General features: G+C 47.4%; 1 protein-coding gene across 4 annotated transcripts; it reads right to left on the bottom strand.

The window, feature by feature from the left end:
* Positions 1-6,364: 6,364 nt before the first annotated feature.
* On the bottom strand, positions 6,365-13,164 carry GJB1 (gap junction protein beta 1). 4 transcript variants are annotated; one of them, XM_033117238.1, is made up of 3 exons: positions 12,603-12,678; positions 8,091-8,202; positions 6,365-7,732 (listed from the first exon to the last, which is right to left on the bottom strand). In XM_033117238.1, exon 3 carries the CDS (start codon positions 7,714-7,716, stop codon positions 6,865-6,867), a length of 852 nt encoding a protein of 283 aa, XP_032973129.1. In that variant the 5' UTR covers positions 7,717-7,732; positions 8,091-8,202; positions 12,603-12,678; the 3' UTR covers positions 6,365-6,864. The 4 variants fall into 4 exon arrangements, with proteins under 4 accessions (XP_032973129.1, XP_032973119.1, XP_032973138.1 ...); XM_033117228.1 differs by having other exon boundaries at positions 8,091-8,235; positions 12,603-12,663; XM_033117247.1 differs by lacking the exons at positions 8,091-8,202; positions 12,603-12,678 and adding an exon at positions 13,076-13,164.
* Positions 13,165-23,790: the final 10,626 nt, after the last annotated feature.

The raw sequence follows: 23,790 nt of genomic DNA on the forward strand, positions 1-23,790 counted from the left end.
GTTGCAAAATGATCACCACCATAATGTTAGTTAACACCTCCATGCTGTCATATAATTACCATGTTCTTTGTGTGTATGGTGAGAACATTTAAGATCTACTCTTGCAGCAACTTTCAAGTATTTAATACAGTATTGTTAACTGTAGTCACCATACTGTACGTTAGGTCCTCAGAATGACTCATCCGGTACCTGAAAGTTTGTACCCTTTGACCAATAACTCCCCATTTAACCTATACCCCCCCAGCTCCTGGCAACCACCGTTTTACTCTCTGTTTCTATGAGTTCAGTTTCTTTAGATTCCACACATAAGTGAGATCACACAGCATTTGTCTTTCTCTGTCTGACTTATTTCACTATGTATAATAATGTATGAGGTGTCGATTTAGAAGTCATTGCAAAGAGTTCCTAGCTGAAGCTCTGGGAGTAGACAAGATCACTCAGGGAAGTAGAATGGCGAGAGAAGAGGACAGAAAAATGGTACCTTGGAGAACTGAGGGGGAGAACAGAGAAGTGGGAGGAGCCCCAAATCAGCCCAATGCCAAAGGTAGGACCCCCTGATGAAAAGCTGTCTTCATATCCCAGGCCAAGAGAAGTCTATTCAGTTTGCCTTCCCCTTCTCCCATCGACAATAGGGCCCAAAGCCACCTGGCTCCCCTTTCCTTCCTCTGCTGGAACAAAGAAGGGACTAATGATATTTCAACTAGATTGCTACTCCATGCCCAGACTTGCGCTAGTCATTAGGGATGTAAAGATGAGTAAGAACTTGGGGTCTGCCCTTGAGAAGTCCCAATCTGATAGGGAGAACGCGGGCTGAGACTAAGGTGGGGCAATGAAGGCACCTAGGGTGCAAGATATAAGGAGGTACTCACTGTACCTCGATTGCCTCACCCTCGTCCTGACCTGGGCGGGGGTACACTCACACGTCAATAAAATGACCAGGGCAGGATGTAATTGTTACTCATTCTTTCCCAGGAAATCAAGACCACAGAGGGAGTGCCTTCAGGGAACGGTGTCTGGGCTGCAGAGGAGGTGGAGAGGGTAGAAGAGAAAGGGTGAGCAGAGCTGGGAAGTGTTGCTGGGAAAATAGGGATCATGTTGTGAAAGGCATTGAAATGTCACAGGAAGCCCTGCTAGGGCAACCAACCATCTGGGTTTGCCCAGGACCTTCCCAGTTTTAGCAGTGAAAGTCCTGGGAAAGCCCTCAGTCCTGCAAACCGGAACAGACATGCTTTATCCTCAAAGCAGTGGAAGCCATTAAGGGATCTTCACAAAGAATTGGCAGGCTATGCTTCATGTTTTCAGGTGATTCTAGCCTGTCTGTGGGGAGGGGGAGGAGAGCAGGGAGGCAGTGGTACAGAAATGGTTCCGTGCCTGGCAGACATAAATTCCCCAAGGCATCTGCATTTAAAGACTTTTATCTCTAATTGTGAAATGAAAGGCTTTGTCCCTTGAAGGGAAGGTGGAGCAGAAAGGGCAAGTGGCAAGGGGGGATGGCTGGAAAAAGCAAGCATGCCTTTGAGATCCCTAAGGTGAAGGGAGAGAAATGGTGCCCATTTCAAAAGCTTACCGTGATTTAGGGGTTTGGAGGGTAGGGGTTCTGGATAACTGTCTTTCCCCATCTTCCCAACACTTCCCAAATTGCCTAGCTTCGTGGGCATGGACAATTTCTGGATCTTGCTCCAGGCAGCGATCTCTGGCAAAGCCCCCTCTCTCCACACTGCCGTTCTCTGTCTGAGCACAGGGCAGCCGCTTCCTCATCTTTTCACCATTTCTCTCTCTTAACCTTCGGGACGCACACTTCGTTTTCCAGCAGGTTAGTGTTTAGGGATATCATGTCATATCGAGCTTCTCCCCCCGACCACCCCCATGTCTTGAAACCCTTCCAGAGGCAACATACACTGGTTATTTTGGTATACAGGAGACAGCACCGATTTTGGATTAGCGTAGGTCTATGTTTAAATTCTGGCTCTGCAGCTTTAAGCTGTGCAACCTTTGGACATATTACTTACCCTCTCAGAACCTCCATTTCCTCATCTACAAGTATGGCTACAGTAATAGCTACCTTGCCATTACTGAGATTATGGATGTAAGTGCTTAATGTAGCACCAAATCTGGTCCATACCACATGTTCCATAGCCGGTCTCCTTTCCTTTCATCCACCTAAGTGATTTCTAAGTCTGCTAATAAAGTTTCAGACCATATCATGATTGAGACACATCCTTTCCGTCAAAACTACATTAAGAATTGAGATGCCCTTCACAGCCATCCTGTGACATATATACACAGATGTGATCATATGTATATCACAACATATGTATGCAAACATACAGACTTGCATACTTAAGTGCACACACGGCGACTGATAATTAGTCAGGAGAGCATGTTAAGTAGGTGCGACAAAGAGATTAGCTTAGTATTTGAGAGCGTTGGTGAACAGCTGGAGGATGGCAAAGATAGTATATAGAACTGCACCCAGTGCATTACATATAATGAATGCACGGAATCCTCAATACAGCCCTGTGACAGGGGTACAATCCTTACCTTTGACAGATGAGGACACTGAGGCACAGAGTGTCCAAGTAACTTGGCTAAAGTCACACAGGTAGGAAGCAAAGCATGTTCTTAGTCACTATGTTGTACTGAGTTTTCAAAGAGGCTTCAGTCTGCAGAGCAGTCGGTCACCATTGTGTGTAAATTGCCCTCTGTCTCCGAAGTCTGCTGTCAAGTCCCTCTGCCCTTCCTTCCTTCCATAGTTCACCATCAACCTTAATGTATCTGTTTGTGCAAAGGTCTGCCCTGACCTGGATCTCCTCAAGACCGCCACAGTCTGGCTATACTGATAACAGAATTGCCTCCAGGTGTAGTAGGGGCCTGACTGTGAAGTTTACAAGGGTCCCTACGAGTGAGAGCTGAGAGTTGGAACTCCTGTACCAACTTCTGGGCTTAGTATGCGACACCTTCATGAAGTGGCCCCAACACACCTTGCCAGTGTCACCTCCTACTACAACCTGCCCCCAACCCCATGCATTGTCTGCTCTAGTCACACAGATCACACTCTACTCTTCCAAGATGTGGCAGCTTTGCAGCACCCGTATCTCCTATCGCTCCTGCCTTGAATCCAACAGGAGAAGTAATCCACATGTACTGCAGGAATTCAGTCAGAAGCGGGTAACTCATTCGGGAGAGCGGTGGTGACGAGAAGATACTTGAAAGCCTCACACAGGAAATGACCTTAGAGCTGAGCCTTGAATGCTTAGGTGTCTGCCAGTCGAGGCAGGGGAAGGAAATGTCGCCACACTCAGACATCGAGTCCTGTTGTAGATTCTACATCCGAAGTGTCTCACATTTGTCTCCTCTTGTTCCTTCTGCCATTGTCCTAGTCCCACAGGCCCCACTAGGGCTATGGGAACAGCTCCGTAACTGGTCATTGTGCCCCAATTGTCCATACAGCTCCCAAAGCACAAATGTGAAAGTGTCCCCCCCACTCAAAGCCACCACCTGTAGGACACTCTTACCCTGATAGTGACTTCTAAGGCCCATCCTAAAGTGTCCTAGTTTATGTTTCCCACCTTCCTTCCTTCAATCCTCCATAGCAGTGTGAAGACAACATGCGCCCTTTCACGCAGCTGCGTGTTTTTGGCCTGCGTGACTCTCCTTGACTACAATGATCCTCCCCTCTCCCCACCTGACAGGTTCAGCCTGCCCTGGAATCACCCTCCTCCATCCTTGTGACTGGAATCAAAGGGAGCCCAGCTTGGTGGGTATTTGTAGCCCCTTCTCTACCATAGCTTCGCTCTGGCATCTAAGGATTGTGGAATCAGAAGCCTATCTGATTGGGCATCTCATTCAGTTCGTGGTTGCCATGCCAATTCTCTATGGCTACTGCAGCCTGCTTTGAAATCCCAACTCAACCGGCTGGGGCCCTGACTGCTCTCCTAGTTCAGCCAGTCCCTTCACGCAGGAGTTCACTCTGTCCCTTTGCCCCCAGTTCCTGGTAGCTCTGCAGACACATGCCTCTGAATGACCATAAACGTCCCCAAAAGCACCAATACCATGCAACACAGATGTAAGAAGCTCCTGTCATTAGGCCTTTTCTGCCCCCGGATCAGACCCCTTGAGGAGTGACCCGTAGAAGTTTGCAACATCTCTTGGACTTTGTTGTTTGCACTGCCATCTGTCCTGGGGGAATCAAGTTCTTCCCACTGGCTCCAGCTTAGCTAAGCAGCCTCACTCCTTTCTGGCTTGCTGTAGGTCCCAGCTTGCCTTAAGGTTGTGGTGTCAGAGCTTCTGCTACCATCTTACCTGACTTTACGGTTTGGAACCAGCTTTTGCACACATGCTGTTTGATTCTCACAAGCTGTGTGAAAGAGGTAGAGAGGTCATTATGAACCCTATATGCACACGAGGAAACTGCCACTCAGAGAGCGTAAGTATAATGTGTCCAAGAGGACAGAGCTAACAAATGGAGACTTCTGTCTCCCCAGGGCAGTGCCCTCCTCACTACCCCAATCCCTTTGGTACACTGAGTGTCTATGGGCTGGCAGTTACTAAGCCCCGCCTGCCTCCTATTTCTCCCTTACACTCTTGTGACAGATCCCCAAACAAAAAAGTCAGTCGTGGGTGAGCCCGAATCACCCTCCTCCATCCTTGTGACAGCGTACAGCCACCCCACCCCCTCGAGCTTCCTTTGGCCTGCTCCCACCTGGTTCTCAGGACACATGAGTTAGTGTCCTCCCTTTGGCTGTAACACCCAGCCGGGTAGCTTTATTGTCCCACCACTGCCCCCTGGAGAGGAAAGCCTTGATCTGGAGTTGGAGCCTCTTCCAAGGGGGATTTCTAGAATCTTTTGAAGAGAAACTAGAGTTCTGAGGTGATGATGGATTTAGCATTTCTGAGTGTGGGGCAGGCATGAGGTTCCTTTGTGGAATCAGGATGGGATTTTCAAAAGAAAATCTTTCTCTTGATGGCCTTTTGAACAGAGAGGAGATGCTGTGTGTGTGTGTGTATGTGTGTGTGTGTGTGTGTGTGTGTGTGTGTGTGTGTTGTGTTGTGTTGTATTGTGGGTGGGAGGGGATGGATTTCAAGAAGAAAAGGAATCTCCCCCACCATGAGGGGTGGGGAACTCTCTTCTGACAGGGGATGATGTCGGTTTCTAACGAGAAAGGAAATTTCTTGCAGAAAAGGAATGTCTCTCTTTTAAGACAGGGGAAATCTCTCTGTCAGCAATTGCTGAATGAGGGAACCTTCCATGCCTTCTGTCTGGAAGAGAAAGACTGTTTCTAGAAAAGAATGAGTCGGAGAAGATGATGCCTGATTTTATCTTCCTTTCTGATACACTTCCCACATGGAGTCAGCACACTCTGATAGGGAGTGGCAAATCTTTTTTCTTTTTAGGAGGTAGGGAAGCTGAGGAGAGAAATTTGCTGTGGGGGAAAGTTTTTACTCTGGAGAGCCATTGGTGAGGGCAGTGACTCTGAGATGGGGAAGTCTTTTCAGAATCCCAGAGACACAGAGTGTTAAAGGGAGCTTAGCTTAGAGATGCGTGAGGCCAGGCCTGATGGCTCACAAGGAAACTGAGGCTTGGGGAAGGGAATGCCTTGCTAATAAGTGACAGAACCAGGACCGGAACACAGCTTTGTGTGTCCTATGGTGGATTCATCCCTGGAGTGGGTGGCACTGAATCCTGAGGGAAGGAAACTGGAGAGGAGGGAGAATTAGGGCTATGTCCAGAAGGAAAGGGGTGAGAGTCACCGTGCAGTCCGATGGGTGGCTTGCAGACCATTAGTTTGCATCAAACACTGGATTTCTAGGGAAGAAGAACTGTGCACGGGAGGGTCCTCACCAAGGTAGGGCCGGGATGTGTGCTACTCCCTGGGACTTGAGAAATTTCCCTATCATTTCCTGTTTCTCCAGAGGGAGTTGTCATTTTAATCTTTTTTAAATAAGAGAAAGGGGCCCAAGGAATCTTTTGGAGGTAATGTTTTATAATCTATTGTGGTCCCGTTTACAAAACTGCACACAATTACCAAAACTCAATAAACTGTATACTTACAATGGATTTAAAAAATACATAAAATCAGAGGAAGGGAGTAAGTGAATTAGATCCCAATAAAGCTGTTATTAAAAAATGAAAAAAACAACCCCCACCCAAAAAAACACCAACCAACCAAACAAACCGAAAACAACAGCAAAGCAGTAGAGAACAGCTCAGAGGTTAGCGGTTCCTCATTTGCAGCTTCAGCTCCTCAAATGGCTATTTCTTTCACCCATTCCTTTCTTGATCAGCAAAAAGCCAAGGCCAGCTCAGCCAGGGCGATGTCAGGGGTTGCAGGAGAAAGAACTTGACAAACACACAAGCCACCTCTTCATTTACTGTAAAATCCTGTTTAATGTGTAACGTTTCAGGCAGAGGGAGGCCCTGACCAATCCCCACTGCAATCTATCGGCTTCTTTTTTGCTCCCTGGCTCATCCACCATAGACATGTCCTCCTTTCCTGCTCTCCTCCCTCCCCACCCACAGGTCCACGGCCGCCCCTTCACTCCACTTGCCCACATCCCTCCCCACCCATGTGACTCCAGAAATAGGGGATCTGACAGCACAGGGTTAAGATTAGTTTCATAATTGGACATGCTGTCAGAGCATCCTATGTCTTGTCCCCAGTGGTCCCAGGGCGAGGGAGAGGGAAGAGGAAGGGGTACAGGTAACAAGAGCTGCCCACACCCCAGTCACCTTGGGCAGCTCCCCTCTCCCTCAGCCATTCCGACAGAAGGCCCTGGAGGAAGGGGAGGATGGTTTGGCAGGAGCACTCCCTGGCGGGCCCAGGTGGGTGAGGGCTGGGATGGGAGGTGGCCTGGTGTGTGGCATCAGCAGGCCGAGCAGCGGTCACTCTTCTCAGCCAGCCCGGCCCCAGAGCCGGGGCTGCGTCGCAGGATGTCTTTCAGAGAGCCGTCCTGCTCACTCAGCAGCTTGTTGATCTCATTCTGCTTGTACTCGGGCGAGAGGCGGTGGCCGAAGCCCGAGCCCTTTCGGGAGGGCGGATTGGAGCGGCGCCGGGCTCGGCGGGCACAGGCCCGGATGATGAGGTACACCACCTCGGCCACGTTGAGGATAATGCAGATACCCGAGGCGGCCAGCATGAAGACGGTGAAGACGGTTTTCTCGGTGGGGCGAGACACGAAACAGTCCACCGTGTTGGGGCAGGGGTAGGCCTCACACTTGACCAGCCGCACCATGGCATAGCCCGGGTAGAGCAGGTAAAAGACATACATGAAGGCGGCCTCGAACAGCAGCCGGAAGACCACGCTGATGACGTAGGTCCACCACAGCGTCCCCGAGATGTGCACCTTATGCCTCTTCACCTCCTCCAGGTGGAGCGGGTCTCCATGGCCCTCAAGTCGCAGCATTTTCTTTTCTATGTGCTGCTGGTGAGCCACATGCATGGCCACGAGGAGCGCTGGGGTGGACACCAAGATGAGCTGCAGAGACCACAGCCGCACGTGGGAAATGGGGAAAAAGTGGTCGTAGCACACGCTGTTGCAGCCGGGCTGCAGGGTGTTGCAGATGAACGAGGACTTCTCGTCACCCCACACGCTCTCTGCAGCCACCACCAGCACCATGATTCGGAAAATGAAGATGACCGACAGCCATACTCGGCCAATGGCAGTAGAATGCCGGTTCACACCACTGAGCAACGTGTACAAGCCTGTCCAGTTCATCCTGCCTCATTCACACCTGCAAGACATGAGCCACAAACCTGGGGCACAATGCCAGGCCCCGGGACACGGGCTGACGGCCTAATCAGCCCTTCCAAGAGCCAGTGAGAGGAAAGGACGAAGGATACTCATGGCTTTCCTCATCACCCCATCTCCCTTGCCGGCCTCTCCTCCTCCTCCTCCTCTTCCTCCTCCCTCACTTGACTTGACCTCCCGGAGCCTCATCATCTCCCTTCTTTGCTTTCATCCAACCTTCTTTCCTCTCCAGCCCCTTTTTTGCCAGGCCCTTCTTGTTCTGCCTTCAGCCATCCTCTTCAGCTCCCCATCCCCCAGCTCCTTAAAGCAGGACCTGGGGCAAACCCAACAAAGCCCGTTACCTTGGGGAGCGCCTATCCCTGAGGCCACCCAGACAGGTCCCCTATGGTCTCATGTCTGCCGGGGCAGTCGTCCCTGGTCCGCGCCTGCGTCCCAATTCATCGCCGCCCGGTGCTGGGGAGTCATATGCTGCTTTATACCCAGTGTCTGCACAATGGGAGCTTTGTGGGGCTCTGAACAACGCCCTTTAGAATTCAGATCAAACGCCCTGACTTCCGCCCACCCTACACACAGAGCACTTGTGTCCCAGCGCCGGACACCCAGCCTGCACCCACCTGTTCTGTGCCCGCCCGGTCCATCGCCGCACCCGCCCCACAGTCCCACCAGAAGAATGGCCATGGCGGGCGGGGTGGGGGAAATGGAACAAAGACAGGTGCATGGAAGAGGGGGTCTGAGGGGACCAGGAAGGCCTGGGCCGAAGCCCTTCTCCATGCCCCGACTAGAAACTTATGGTCCGCACGATTTTTCCTAGGCTTAGATCCACTCCAGGGTATGGGTGAGCTAGAGGAGAGGAAAGAGAGCTCATATTTATCAAGCCAGGAACCACATTAGGCATTTTCTCATACATTCTTTCTTTTGACCCACTTAGCCAGCCTCTAAGGACTATTACCCTGGTCTTTGCAGATGAGGAAGCTGCAGCTCAGATAAGTTCACTCACTCAAGGTCACAGCTCGGAAGTGTTAGAGTAGGATGAAACACAAAAGGATCTGAAGCAGAAGTCAAAGCCCTTTCCACAGTATATTCCTTATGCTTCTGTAGATGCTGCCAACAAAAGCCAAGGCTCGTGTTCCCCACAAAAGCGCAAGCAACATGGAAGCTATTGACCTGTGATTACGTCGCAACTCCAGTGTCACGGAGCAAATCCCGACCTTGAGCTTCAGGAAAGGGAACCCATACAGAGGGTGGACAGGTGGGCACATGGCAAACACAAGCCAGAAGGAGAAAGGAAGTGTTAAGCAAGAAAACAGAAAGTTAGGAGACGGAATAGGTAAGAGTCACACAGCTTTGGCTTTGAATTCTGGTGCTATACCCAATGCGCCGTTGGGCTAATGACTGAACTTCTCTGAGCCTGCATGCTCATCTATAACCACTGTGAAGACCCAGGGTGGTTGTGAGGTTCAACGAAGCAAATGCTAAAGTTCTTAGCCGATCTCCACTATCACAGCTGACACTCACGGGAAGTAAGAGCCTTATCAGAAAGAGGAAAACAATGTTGCTTTAGGGGACTGACTGGGCTGCCAAACCCAATGTCCCCTAGCATTATTTCCCAATGCTTTTGTTGACCTATAGTGTCCCACTGAGATAGAACAGATTGTCCCCTTGCTGTCCTGCCCCCAATGTCAAGTGTACATTGTAACCTCATGGTTTCTGAGCTTGCCAGTGCTCTAGGGAAGCAATTCCCCTCTATCCCTCAGGCAGGCAAGAAGGCCTCCCCCTACCACCTACCACTTCTGCCACGAAGTTGTAAGCAGATCATGCTAGAAGCAGGGAACTGGATGTGAGGAGAACACACAGTCCTGGACGGGTAGGACTTCCCTGTTCCAGGGGGGAAGGGGTGGCTGGAGTATTAGCAACCGGAAAAGTTGGGGAATGGGGTGAAAGAAACTAGAGGACGAAGGGACAGTCCATAGGACATAGATTACTTCTCTGAACAAGGTTTCTTCGTTTAACTTAAAAAAAAGAAAAAAGCCTTAGTGAGTTCATGCTGTGGGCCTAAACCGGGACACAGATGTCCTTTCTCCCAAGTCCAGGATTCTGAAGGCGGAGCTGCTACAGGAGATGCCACTCTTAGCAGGAAAGAAATGCTTCATCTGGTGAGACGTTAGATTCAAAGACACGTGATCACAGAGCAGTATTAAGAATAATCATTTACTGAGCACCTGTTCCATACCAGGTCCTTGCACACGCACTACGTCACATAAAATTCAGAACAACTTCATGAGGTAGGTGTTCTTTCTAATCCTCATATCACAGATTGGGAAACTGAGGTAAGGCAAGGTGAAGGGATTTGTACAAGGGTTACAAAGTTTACGCAGTTAGTACGTGACTGAGCTTGGGACTTGAGCCAGGCCAAGTTGACGCCACAACCCAGACTCTTTCCTATAAGCTCTACTGCCTGGGCTGGAATTAGAATTCTTCTTTCTGTGTTTTTAGAAATAGGGAAATTCAAACCTGGTCTGGCTTTTATTCTCCTGTAGCCCCTTCTCCCCTTTCCTATCAAGTGACAACTCTTTTCCTCTCCTGTCTTCCCAGGGCTTTCTGCTGCCTCCTGATTGGCTTTGTTTTCCCTTCCTTAGCTTTCTTACACTGGTTCCTCAAACACAAGCAAGCTTCAGCTGTTCTCTTCTCTCTGCCCCTCAGGGGGGCCCACCAGACAGCCTGGTCACCCCTCAGTTTCTAGGTTCTTGTAGCCTTCTGAGTCATAGCCAGTAGCTCCCTTGGGGGCCCCTAAGGACCCTTGTGTGGGCACTGAGATCCTAAGTTTTGTTCTCCCGTTTGGAAGGAGAGCTGATCCCTATGTCAACATGAATACGGCAAGGGTTTCATTTTAAAAACATCCCGGGGCGTGACCTGATTTTGAAATCCAAACCGTTTTTGTGACTTTGGGTTAAAGTCCAGGTATTGATATGCTCTGTGCGGCTCCAGGTATGTTTTGCTCTTCGTGTTTAATTAGACAAGATTTCTCTGACTATGGCCTTGTCCTTGGATTCAGATTTGCTCAAGCACTCAAGCACAGTTCAAAATCGATTCATGGCCCTTCATCCTTAGAACTGTCCTGTAATATTATCCCCATTTTTCAGACAAGGAAGTTGAGTCTCAGAGAAGTTAAATAACTTGCCTCAGTGGCAGCTGCCCTGCTGCTAAATGGCAGAGTCAAGTTTCAAACTTATTTTCCTCTGACCTCAAAGCTTTTGTACATTGCACTGCCTTTGGCGGCCTCTCTTCCTTTAAGGACTTTGCATTCTGGGACCAGGCCCAGGACTCCAAAACTTACACTCCTTCCCACAGGTGTGTGCATATGCAGGTGCCTGTGCACGTGCATGCACACACACACACACACACACACACACACACACACGTATACATATTCATCAAATCCATCTCTTTCCTTCTGGCCCCCCCACCTATACTGTCCCGCCTTCCATCTACAGGAAATTCTTCTGTTTTTTGGTTTGGGGAAGAGGGGCTTGGCTGGGATGGATGAGGTTACACTCAGCCTCAGACTGCACGCTCCCTCTCACAAGCAGCCTGTGGCCAGGAGAGGACAACGGGCTTTCTCTGATATTTCCTTCTGAGTTTTGGGCTGCCTTCATCAGTTTGGCATGGCTAAGGCCCAACTCCTCCAGTCCTCTTCGTCTTCCCCTGCTTCTCTTCCGTGCCTCACTCCTGTGGTCCCATAGGCCCTCCCGTGGTCATCACACTTGTCCCCTCTACCCTGCCATACATATTCTGTGGCCAGGCTTGACTCAGGGCTGGTGAAGCTCATTCCCATTTTCTCCTTTTCTCGCGTGGTCATGGTCTTTCCTTGCAACTCCCGCTAATGTTAGTTAGCTCCTTTACTGTTCACCCTACACCTTCTTACTCCTCCATCAGCTACTTCATGTTGCCACCACTTACGGAATGCTTCCTGTGTGCTACAGCTCTAGGTTCATTAACTGTCATCCTCACAACAGCTCTCAAGCTGTGGGTTACTCTGTTTGGTTCACAGATAAGGCAAGAGAGGCTCAAAGAAGCTGAGTAACTCATCACACAGCTGGTAAGCAAGTGCTGGAGTTCAGATTGGGGCTCATGTGGAGCCCTCACCAAAGCCTGGGTCCCTTCCCCATTGCTCTGCTGCATCCTCTATCCCTTCAAACCTCTGTTTCTTGTCTCTACTCTCCTCCCCTCATGTCATTTTGTAAGTCCATGTACTCTGGCCATGCTATTCCTAACAGCTGGAACAACTTTCAAACAGCTGGAAGTCCACCCCTCCTGTAGATCCCCAAATCATCACTTACTCCAAGTTCCCTCATGAAAACAATCACGCATGCTCCCAAATCTCAGCCCTGTTGGCCGGCCCTCTGTGCCCACTCAGGGCACCATATTCATCCACTTGCAGCCCCCATGTTGGTGCCCCATGCTCCCACTGAACTCTAACCCTGTGTGGCAGGAAGTTTCCTAAGGGGATAAACTTGGACACCCTGTGCCTAGGGGGCCCCCAAGTCTTCCTGAGAATTGGGCCCTGTGGGGATGAGGGGAATCCTTGGCTGGGGGAAAAAGACTGAGGGCAGAAGCAACTTGGAGACTGGAAAGTTGATAAGAGTTGGGGGCTAGAAAGAGAGGCTAAGCAAGCCTGGCACCTGGCAGGATGGGCCTCACGCCAGCTCAGAGGGAAGCACAGAAGGGATCTAAGTGGCTGAATGCTGAGGACAAGGGAAAGCAGGACCCGGGCCTCTCCCCAGCCCCCATTTCTGTCCCCCTGTGCCACACCAGTGCTCTGCTGGTCCACCTCCCCCAACCCCCAGCTTCCTCACCTGACTGGCGCTGCGCTTTCCTGGAGAATGTCTGCAAGCATGTCTGTACTATGCCAGTAGGTACTGTCAGCCCAGCCCAGGGGAGGGACAAAAAGCCCAGGGCCGGAGCCAGATATGGCCCACAGCCCAAGAGGAACCAGACAAACATTAACCAGCCCCACCTCCTCCCACACACAATTAGTAAAGAAGATTGATCCCCTGAGCTCCCAATGGGTTTGGAGAGACAGGTCACATAGCCTGGAGTTACTGCCCTGTTCTAGATGGAGAGGGGCATCATCACTGTCACCTATGTGCCCATGGTTAGTCCATCTCACCTGGGAGACTGAACTGGACCTGGGCTCATCAACAGCTCTCAGCCTTCCCCTACCCCCTGGCCAATGTGTGGGCACCTGCGCTCCCTTCCATCACTTAGAGAACCCAGCCTCTAAAACCACGTGACTCCGGGGAGGGAAAAAGCCATGGGCAGTGCTTACTGGCATCTTGAGGTTGAGGTGAGGGATGACACTGCTTCCCCCACATGGCGACACCAGGGTGCTCTTTGCCTCTCTGCTTACTGTCCATGTCTTGAGTGGCTGGAGATGGACCAAAGTATTTCCAATCCCATCCCAGAACCCTGAAACCTCTTCAAAAATTGCATTCTAGTCTCAGGGCCAAGGCCATTGGACTGCAAAGTGTATCATGTGCAGGAACAGATCTTGGCAATCATTAAGGTAAACAGAGAATGTCAACCATTAACCGTGAGGTCAGTCCAGTTTGAAGGAAGGCCTACCTGGAGACCCTGCTAATTCTGTGACCTGACTGGCAGCAAAGAAATAAGTGAAGTCAGCAGAAACCGCTCCTTTGCCTTCTGCTCTCCACCCCAGCCCAAGCTCACTGCCAGAGAGCCAGAGCCTCGGCTTCCCTTGGCCAAACCCAGCCATATGGATACATCAATTGATAAGTCTTTACTGGACACCTGCTGGGTACTCAGTACTGGATACATGCTGGGGACAGGTGGCAGAAGAGGGGAAAACATCCCAACCATTCTTAAAGAATTTATCAACTTTCTGAGGAGACAAGACCAAGACTCAAGAAGTTACCGTGAAAAATATCAGTGTATGTTTAGGTATGTAGTTATGACTCTGACTGTGGAGGGAGTTTGAAGAAGGGGAAGATGAGAGTAAACTGAAGTACTCAGGGAAGGCTTCCTAGAGGAGGTGAAGGTTGAATGGAGAAGTAAGGGATGTCAGGGGTTGGAAAGTGGAAGGGTAGGGCCAGCATTCCAGGGAGGAGGAATAGTGTGAGCAAAGGCACAGAGGTAGGAATGAGCAGAGCATGTGTGGGAGACAGAAAGGAAGCAGGACTGTGTTGGGGGGCTGGGGAAGACAGTGCCAGGTCAGTAAGATGCTCAGACTATGAAGGGCATTTAAAGTCAGGTAAGGAATTCCTTTCGTGAAGTGCCTGGTACATCTGGTATAAGGCAAACCTGAGCTAGACACCATGGGGGAAGGCTGAATGGCATTCCCTGGCATTTGGCGATTCTTGCCGAGTGTACCGGTTGGACTGGCTAAAGAGGAGGAGAATTTCTTGAGTACCTAATGCATGAAAGGCAACATACAAAGTAACTTTGCAAGTATTACTTTGTTTTAGCCTCAAAATAACCCTATGCAGTAGGCATTTTAAATATTCCACGTTACAGGGGAATTAAGACACACAGAGGTTAAGGTACATAACTGAGGTCACCCAGCTAATAAGTAACAAAGCTAGATTTGAACCCAGGCTCACTACATCACAGCTGATGAGCTCTACAGGTCCCATTGAGAATCTGAGTAAGAACTGGTTTCTGACTCTAGATGGTTCTAAGCTAGCGGGAGAAATGAGACATGTGCCTTAGTACCTGCAACAAGGAGTATATCCTAAATGCCATCTATAGATATGAGGTGCCAGGAAACATTCAGACGGAGGAGAGGGCGGTAGGTTTAATGGAACAGGCAGAGATGGGAGGCCAAGCCGTCCAGGTGACAGGAAGCTGTGAGATGTGTTTAGGGAATGGTGGGCAGACCTGTTTGACCAGAAGAGAGAGCTCCTATAGCAGAGCTCCTCGGAAGGGAAACTGCAGCTCAGTATAGTATGTACTCATTGTTCCTTGCAGTCCTGGCAGGGTTTCTTTAGAGTGCTTGTAGTTCTAGGCTACAGGAAGTTTATGTGAGCAGTTTGGAGCTGTGAAAAAACGGTTGCTAGAGTCTACTTCTTTACTGCTACTTGAACACATCTTCTGGATGGGGTACTGCCACGAGAGAGAGAGAGAGAGGAAGGGGCAGGAGACAGAAGGGAGGACACGGCAGGGGAAAGACGGGAGGAGAATGGAGTGGGGAGAAGGAAAACTACTACACTTAGGACTGGAAATCCATTTGCTCTTGGTAAGCCTCTAAAATCAGCTTCTGCCTTGAATTCTAAGCAAACTTTCTTCCTACAACAGATGTACTGGGGGAATATTTGAAAATTTTACATCAGCCTGCTTATTTCCTTGGATTCACTTAAGGAGATTTTCATTAGATCTTGAAACATACAAGATAAGAGGCCACAGACGTAAGCCTGCTGTCTCTGGTATGGCTCAAACATCACCCGCAACAAGGACTTCCCCCATTCCTGTTCCAGCCAGGACCAGGACACTTGCTGGAGGAAGCATCTCACCAGGAACCTCATCAACAGAATCAATCAGCATGCTGGTGGGAGCTCTGCTTGTGACCTCACGGCACTGGGTCGCATGTGGACTCCATCATCCAGCCTGTCCCTGGGCTTCATTACCAAACAAAATGTGGCATTTTGTATGGCTTTGATCAATGAGACAGCATTGCTGTATGGCTCAGAAATCAAAGGGGACAGCTTCCAACAGAAATGTTGTTTAAGACACACAGGCAAAAACTCTTCCCAAATGGATCTATAGGATTAAGGAAATGGGAAACCCTGAAAATCTGCAGAATATTTCAAAAGGCCCCACCCCAGCTCAGGCTGTGTAAACTGTTCCCAGTAAAGGCTGCTAGGGAAAGGACAGTATGGGGTGGGGAACAAAAGCAAAGCTGTTTCAGCACCCCTCTCCCCCAAAACACAATTGTATGAAATATCCCCAAAGCAACCCCACATAGTCAGGATGGTACTCCTACCAAGAGTAAAATCTAAAGGCAGTGTTTCTTGGAACTTACAGATTTCCTGGGGTTTGAGGACTGGTACTATATTTCACTGATGTCTGATCACTACAGCAACAGAGGGTATACTTGCAAAAGATTCTGGCAAGTTCGACATCCTTTCACTACACCAGGTAGCCAAGGGGAAAATGGGAAATGGGAAATTGGAAATTTGGGCGACCGTTTTAATGTCACCTTGGGCACTGTAGCGTCTCAGGAGTGGCACAGAGGTAGCGAGTTCCCAGGTTAAATCCAATCCTGGATTTTTACCCAAGGGGACCAGAAGAGGCATGGTAGGGGTGAGGAATCACGGAGGAGTCCAGGTCGTAGCCAGAAAAATGGAGCCAAGTGTTAAGACTGAAGGGTGAAGTGAAAAGGACACGGAAGAATTTAGCTTTTTTTGCTGTCCAAGTTTGGACAGCCAAACTGACAAACCCATTAAGCTGCTAATAGTTTAATACTTTCCTTCCAGTTTTCTTTCTTTATATGCACACCCATCATTGAAATCATATTGTATATGCAGAAGAGTTTTTCATAGGATCTTTCTGTAGGTCTTCCAAACAGAAATCTACTGGTCTATCACCCACCCCTCAAGCCGAGTATCCAATAAAACATGTAAACCAGGCCCTAAATAGAAGCCTTGCTACTCACCCTTTCTGTCTCATCTTTGGACTCCTCTCCCTTCCCTGTCAGCCAGGTTTGCCAGCAACAACACCATGAATGCCTCATGCAGAATCCCATGCCTCAGTGATCAGAAGCACTTCCCCTGCTCCTTCTTGGAACCACCTTGCACCATCAGTGCCTTGCACCTTGGGCAGTGCCAGGGTGCTGACGAGCCAAGGCTTCTGCGGACAAGCAGATCTCATAGGACGGATGGTGGGCTGTCCAGGTAGGAAAGCCAGGCAGTTTTTCTCCCACTGCACCTGCCCAGCTAACCTGACTGCAAATTAGAGCACCGACTCCTAGGCCCATTCAGATCCCTGAAATCATCAACTCCACTGCCTTCTGTCTGAAGTCCCCGGCTTCCCTGTCCACACACATCCATCCATCCTATCGGAGACAGGGAGCTAGAGTATGTGCTACACGGATTCCTGGACAGACACACCAATAGGGACTCCAGCTCCTGGTCCAGAGAGACAACTATGGGCCAAAGGGGCACCCATGAGAGTTTGAGTGCAACCTTAACTCCTGTGCCTTCCACAGAGCTGACTCAGTTCCAGCCCTGAGCAATACGGCAGTGTGTACGTGTGCATGTGTGCATGTGCGCGTGTGTGTAAACGTGTGCGTGTGTGCATGTGTGTGTGTGTGTGTGTGTGTGTGTGTAGGGGAAGATAGGATCTAGTCCTGTATACCTTCTTTAAACTGCCAAATCACTTCCTGCAACAGGCTCTTGTTACCATATAAAAAGGGGAGCTCTAATATATCGTCATCCTTTGCAGCCTTCATTCTAACTAACCTACTCTCCTTCATGTATTCCTTGCACCTGGACAATCGTGCTGCCAAACCTCCTAGACAAACGTGTTATGTCCTTTTGTCTCTTTCCATCCTCACTTTGCCTTTTGTTTAAAGATTACTGTTCTCCTCTCTGGCTTTGCTGCCCTGGGCCTCCTCAAGTGAAAATGTCTCCTAGGATCCTCCTCCATCTGCTCGCCCCAGAAGCAGACACATCCAGGATAAGGATTCCGCAATCCATGGGGCCTCTGCTTCAGATATAAAGAGCTTCAGATCCTCTGAAAAGGCCTCCATTTTGGTTGTTTTCCTCCTATAAAAGATAAAGAGATGGAGCTACCTCATTGTCTCCTAGGAAATGGGGGTTCAGTGGCGTAAGATTTGCCAGCATGAGGGCGCTTTTCAGAATGTCAAACAGTTATTGATTTCTGAACCTGACTTCGTGCTTTAAAATAAACATGAACTGCTCTTTCTCGCTGCTGATGTTTCATGTCACAGTCGGGGTTGGGTTAAGCCAGAGAATGCACTGAGGTTTGGCGTTATTCCTAGAGAACAAGATTGTCTATGGAACCGAGCTACACACCTTGATAAGAAGCCTTGATAATAACTGTTGTTATCCCATGAGTCACAAGAACTTCTGCAACTATTTTGTCCTCATCACAAGCTTTTGGGGATGAACCCACACTCTGTATTATGTAGCATTAGAGTGCTTTGCTCAGTTTTAATGATGATAAGTTTGTCTCTGAGCCCAGAACAGCAATTTCTGATGTTGATTCTCTGAGCTGGCTGCTGCTTCCAATCCCACCCTAGGCTGTACCACTTACACTGAAAATCTGAATGTCAGAGACCTTCATAACCTACCTCTCAACAGGATGCTCAGAGCCACCATACATACTGCGGGATTCTCAAGATGGATGGTATCTTACACTGGGCTTCTGCCCTACCTCTTTTCCTTCTTACCAAGTGTTTTGGAAGACATTTGTACCCTTGCTGCCTGCACTTTTCCATCTCCCATTCGCTCTTCAGTTGCACTCTAGTCTGGTTTCTGCCGCTACTTCCGACTACACTGAAATCATTTTCACCAAGGTCACTTTATTGCTAATTCCAGTGGACCTCTCAGAGTGAGTCTTACTGACTCTGAAGTGTTTGATCCAGTTGACCACTCCCACCTTCTTGAAATTTTCTTCCCCTTTGATTTTTTTCCTTTTAATATTAATTTTTATGCTTGCTGATTACACAGGTAATGCATATTGTTTATGGACAAGCAAAAATACAAAAAAAATCATAAGGATGAAAATAAAAATAGTCTGTAACACAACTACCCAGAGATAATTATTACTAACAGGTGTGAAAACTTAGTCATTTTTCAATGAAAAGATATAAATATACATTTAAAATAAAATTGTCATCATATGATACATATTATTTTTATTGAGGTATAATTGACATATATGATGTTATGAACATTATTACATTATTGAACATTATATTACTTCCAGCTGCACAACAGGATTCAATATTTGTGTATATTGTGAAATGATCACCACACTAAGTCTAGTTAACACCTGTCACCATACACAGTTACAGAATTTTTTTTCTATGAGAACTTCTAACATCTACTCTCTTAGCAACATTCAAACATGCAATACAGTATCATTAACTGTACTTACCATGTTGTACATTACATCCCATGACTTATTTGATAACTGGAAGTTTGTACCTTTCGACCCCCTTCACCCATTTTGCCCACCACGTCTGGCAACCACCAATCTGTTCTCTGCAATACATTTCATTTTATATCCTATTTCACTTGCCATCAGATCATGACCATTTTAAAATATCATTAAATATTTGTCTAAAACAGGGTTTTAAATGGCTACATTGTCTCCTTTATTTTTGTTTTTCAGTTTCGTTTAATTTCTGTTACACTTTTCTCTATAGGTCTCTCATCTCTCTGACTGCTCCATGCTTTCCTCTCACTCTGCCCCTTAAATGTTGATATTCCTCAGAGTTCCATTCCATTTGCTCTTCACCACTTTTCAAACTCTACAACAGCAGTCTCTTCCACTCCCATAGCTTCAACCACTGCGAGTTCCAAATCTGTATCTTGAAGCCAGACCTCACTCCTGGTCTCCAAATACGTGCGCGCGTGCGCACACACACACACACACACACACACACACACACACACCCTTCTCATTTCTTCTGCTCCCAAACCCACTCCCCAGTGTTCTCTTATCCCATTGAATGGCATATCCCCCCAATTACCCAAGCAAAGAATCTGGGGAGTTGTCATTAGCTTCTCCATCTTGCTCACCCTCCTACCACTTCGTATTCAATAAATAACTAAACCCTGTAGGTTTAACTTCCCCATATCTTCCAACTCCTCTCTTCCTTCCTTGTCCATTTGCACTGCCCTAGTACAGATTCCAATAAATTTACAATTGGATTAGTAAACCAATTTCCTCACTGTCATCCTACCTCTACTCATGGCCTCTTCCAACCCATTCTCCAAACTTTCTAAAATGTATATCTGGGGCCGGCCCAGTGGTTCAGGCGGTTGGAACTCCATGCTCCTAACGCCAAAGCCTGCTGGTTCGATTCCCACATGGGCCAGTGGGCTCTCAACCACAAGGTTGCCAGTTCGACTCCCGCAAGGGATTGTGGGCTGCACCCCCTGCAACTAACAACGGCAACTGGACCTAGAGTTGAGCTGCACACTCTACAACTAAGAATGAAAGGACAAAAACTTGACCTGGAAAAAGTCCTGGAAGTACACACTGTTCCCCAATAGAGTCTTGTTTCCCTTTCACAATTAAAAAAATAAAAATAAAAATAAATTGTATATCTGATCATGTCACTCCCTTGCTTAAAATCTTCCATTGGCTCCTCACTGCCTTGGGAATTAAATATGCCTATAACGCCTTTTTCTTATTTCTTTACCAAGTCATGTTCATTCTTTGAGACTCAGATCAGATAGTCTACACTTTACATTCGAGGGCTAAGGAGTGGTGAGAGGTAGCCAGTGACCCTTTGTGCTAAGTTTTAGAATTTGGGTTTTAGTCCTTGCTTTTTCTCTCTCCTTTTGTTTCTGCACTGTGTATGTCTGTGATAGCACTCATCATAGCTCACCATATTATCTGCTTACTTGTGTGTCTTCTCTATTAGAATAATATTTTTGAAGGGTAGGGACCCTTCATTTCTATATGAGCACCTATGTGCCTGGCACATAGTAGTTGTTGAGAAAAAGTTGCATGCATGACAATTGAATAAATGAATGAACGTGGTCAACAAATAAATGAACTTGAGCCCTTCAAACTCTCCTTAAGCTGTCAACATTAGAATGTAGTCATCTTTTAACTTGGCCATACCCCAGGCACCACTTCCAGGATTGGAATGATCTGCAGAGCAGCCTTAGCTGAAAGCTTGTCCAAAATGGCCTGCAACAGACCCTACTACTGAGAGACCAGAAATGTGTGTTACATGTGTTGGCCTCCTTGGTCCGCATCACCCATCACAGTTACTACTCTTCCAAGGGAAATGATACAGCCAAGAATCCCTAGGTCACAGTAGCCTCCTTTTACAAATGGCTCCAAAGAGCTTCCGCTTCCGCCTCTTTAGCCCTGCTCTCTCCAGCTACTTGCAACCCACTAGCTGGGGACAACAGGCCTGCACTGACTTCAGCTTGTTAAACAGAATGTGTGGAGAAGAACTTTTCCTGAGTTGTGTTGCCTTTCCTACCTCATCACCCTCAAGTAAATTGCATGGTTGAAAATGACCGAGTGTGCTCCAAAGATTTGCCAGGAAGGTTTCCCAGATTTCTCTCCTCTCAACAGGACTTGGTCTTGCTGAACTACTAACGAGGCAATGTCTGAAGACTTGGCTCCAGAGCTTTCATTTCATTTCAATAAATTTTTGGTAAGTACTATCGCTTGCCAAAAGCTCTGTCAGGGGTCATGGAAGATGTGCAGGTGAACAGGACAAGTCTCACTAGTTGTCTAAATAACCAGCTCTAATATAAAGTCAGTGAAATTAAGGGCTAAACAGAGGTAGAAGCAATACGTTGTGGGAACATCATTAAATACTTATCTGTGATAGCAACTCTCGCTGCATATATTATCATAGCATGGACATATATATGACTTGGGCCTTGACAGATGAGTAAGAATCCGACAGGAGGAAAACCAAAGTAAGGACTCTCAAAGTTGAGAGAACAATATATAAAAAATCAACAGGGCATGAAAGTGCATGAACTATTCAAGGAAAGCAGAGTATTGTGCGTGACTGGGCCATGGGGTATAAAAGGGCAGTGTGGGTAATGAAGCATGGAAAGATGAGCTGGCACCAGATTTTGGAGGAGTTTTAATGCCTAACTTGGACATTTGAATTTTATTTAGTAGGCAGTGAGGAACCACTAAAAGCTTTTCAATGAGGGGAATGACAAAATGGAAATGATGCTTTAGGGAGATTAACTTGGTGGGGTGAACTAGGGAGGAGCGAGACCAGAGGTTGCAAGATAGGTAGGAAGTGACAATTTTCTCTTCTTAAAAAATGGTGAAATTGGAGAAAAACATATCTGTAAGATCTCTTCCAGCTCTAGTGGCCCCTGGTTCAGACTAAGTCACTTGCCCATGATCACAGAACCAGGATTTGGTCCCCAGCAGTCTTGTTCCTAGAGGCTGCGTGCTTAACTCCTGCACAATGTGGACACTTATATAGGACGAATCGACCAGATTTGGTAAGGAATGAGCTGACTAGGAGAACGGAGGAGCCAGTAATAGGCTAGTGGAGTCAAAGAGGGATGCTAGCCTTGTGGAGAAAAGCGATGCTTCACACATGCTGAGTGTGAGGTGTCAGTGGGACAGCAGCTCTGGAGAGAGGCATGGGTAGGAGAGTTCAATGTGGCAATCCAAAACCTAAAGGCAAGCCCAGAAGCTATGCAAACAGATGAGTTTAGAGAAAGAGGAAGTGTGTATAGGAGAGCAAAGAGCAAAGAACCATGGGAAGTGAGAAAGGGAGGGAAAAAAGACAAGGAAGGAACAACTGATTGTGAACCTTGAACAAGCTTCCACTTTCTGGCTCTTTAGTCTCATCATTTGTAAAATGAGGGGGTTGGAGTGAGTAAACTATAAAGCTTTCAGCTGAGACATCCTAAGCATAATCAGAGAAGATAGAAGAGAATTGAATGCCATGGAAACTGAAGAACGTTTCTAAAAGAAGGCTTTATGAGGTCACTTGCATCCAATACTGCAGAGATGTCAGGGACTGAGCACTTAGATGAAGGCACTGCATTTACCAATTTAAAACTCCTCTTCAAGGTAAGGACCTCTCCCTTCCTCTCATGCCACTAATTTTGTGTACCCTTTCTCCTATCACTTGTAGGTGTGAATATTCGGCAAAATTCCATTGTCTGCCCTTTGCAGAGGTTCAGCCAGTCTCCAATATGAACTGATATCTGTAAGGTGAATCAGAAACCTCTAGTTCATACCTTCCTTTTGCATTTCAATTCATGCTTCCAACTGCATATTGGACATTTCCATCAGTCACTGAAATTTAGCTGGCAGTAAAAATAATAATAATATTAAAAACAATAGCTAACATTTATTGAGGACTTATTCTGTTTTGTCCTATAACTAGGGTAGGTATTTTATTACCCCCATTTTGCTGATGAGGAAGGTGAGGCTGAGCTGTTAAATAAGGTGTCTAAGGTCCCACAACTGGGAGGTTGCACAGCCAGGATTCTTCCTGATTCCAGAGCTCAAGAGCTTAACAATTTTACTATAATCAATCTAAACTCAAGTCATCATCTTTATTTCCCAAATCAGCTCAGCTGCCTTACTTCTCTATTTCTGTTTCATTCTCTTCCAACATCTTACTTCTCTCTCTCTTAGAACAGACTCTCATCCCCTCATACTTGGACAATGATGGAAGTCTCTCAATTGGTCTCCCCACTTGCCTTGCAGTCTTGCCCCTCTAATTCTGGATGTGTAACCATTCTAGCTTAAAAAAATAAATAAATAATTAAAAAATACAAAATATGAAAAACAAAAACACCAAAGGCTTCCGATTACCTACATTAAAGTCCAAATTCGTTAACATGGCTAAAAGATCCCCTTCACAGTCTCACCCTGCACTTCATCTGCACTGAACCACTAGTGATCCCTAAATATGACAGAGACATTTACATTTGCAAGACTTTGCTTATGTGTCCCTCTACCTGGAATGCTTTCCCTACCCTTTACCAGGAGAACTTCCACTCATCTTTCCAATCCCAGTTCTAATGTCATTTCCTCTGTCAATAAAGGTACATTTATTCGGCTCCTTGGGTGTTAGGGACATGAAGAAGAAGCTGTGATACCGACAATGTCGTAGGAGACAGACATAGAGGTCTGGGAGCACAGAGAAGGGGACACAATTTCTATCACCCGAGGTGCCCAATAAATGTTTGTTGGAATTGAAAGAAATTTTAATATTCACCTTCTGTACATTTGTTATTTAACATATGGTAACTGGTCTTGCTATTTTTAAAGGAAATGCTCAGATTCTGGTTTTCAGGAAAAAAATTAGTTCTCACT

Source organism: Rhinolophus ferrumequinum, chromosome X (genome assembly GCF_004115265.2).
Source record: "Rhinolophus ferrumequinum isolate MPI-CBG mRhiFer1 chromosome X, mRhiFer1_v1.p, whole genome shotgun sequence".
NCBI classification, from domain to species: Eukaryota; Metazoa; Chordata; class Mammalia; order Chiroptera; family Rhinolophidae; genus Rhinolophus; species Rhinolophus ferrumequinum.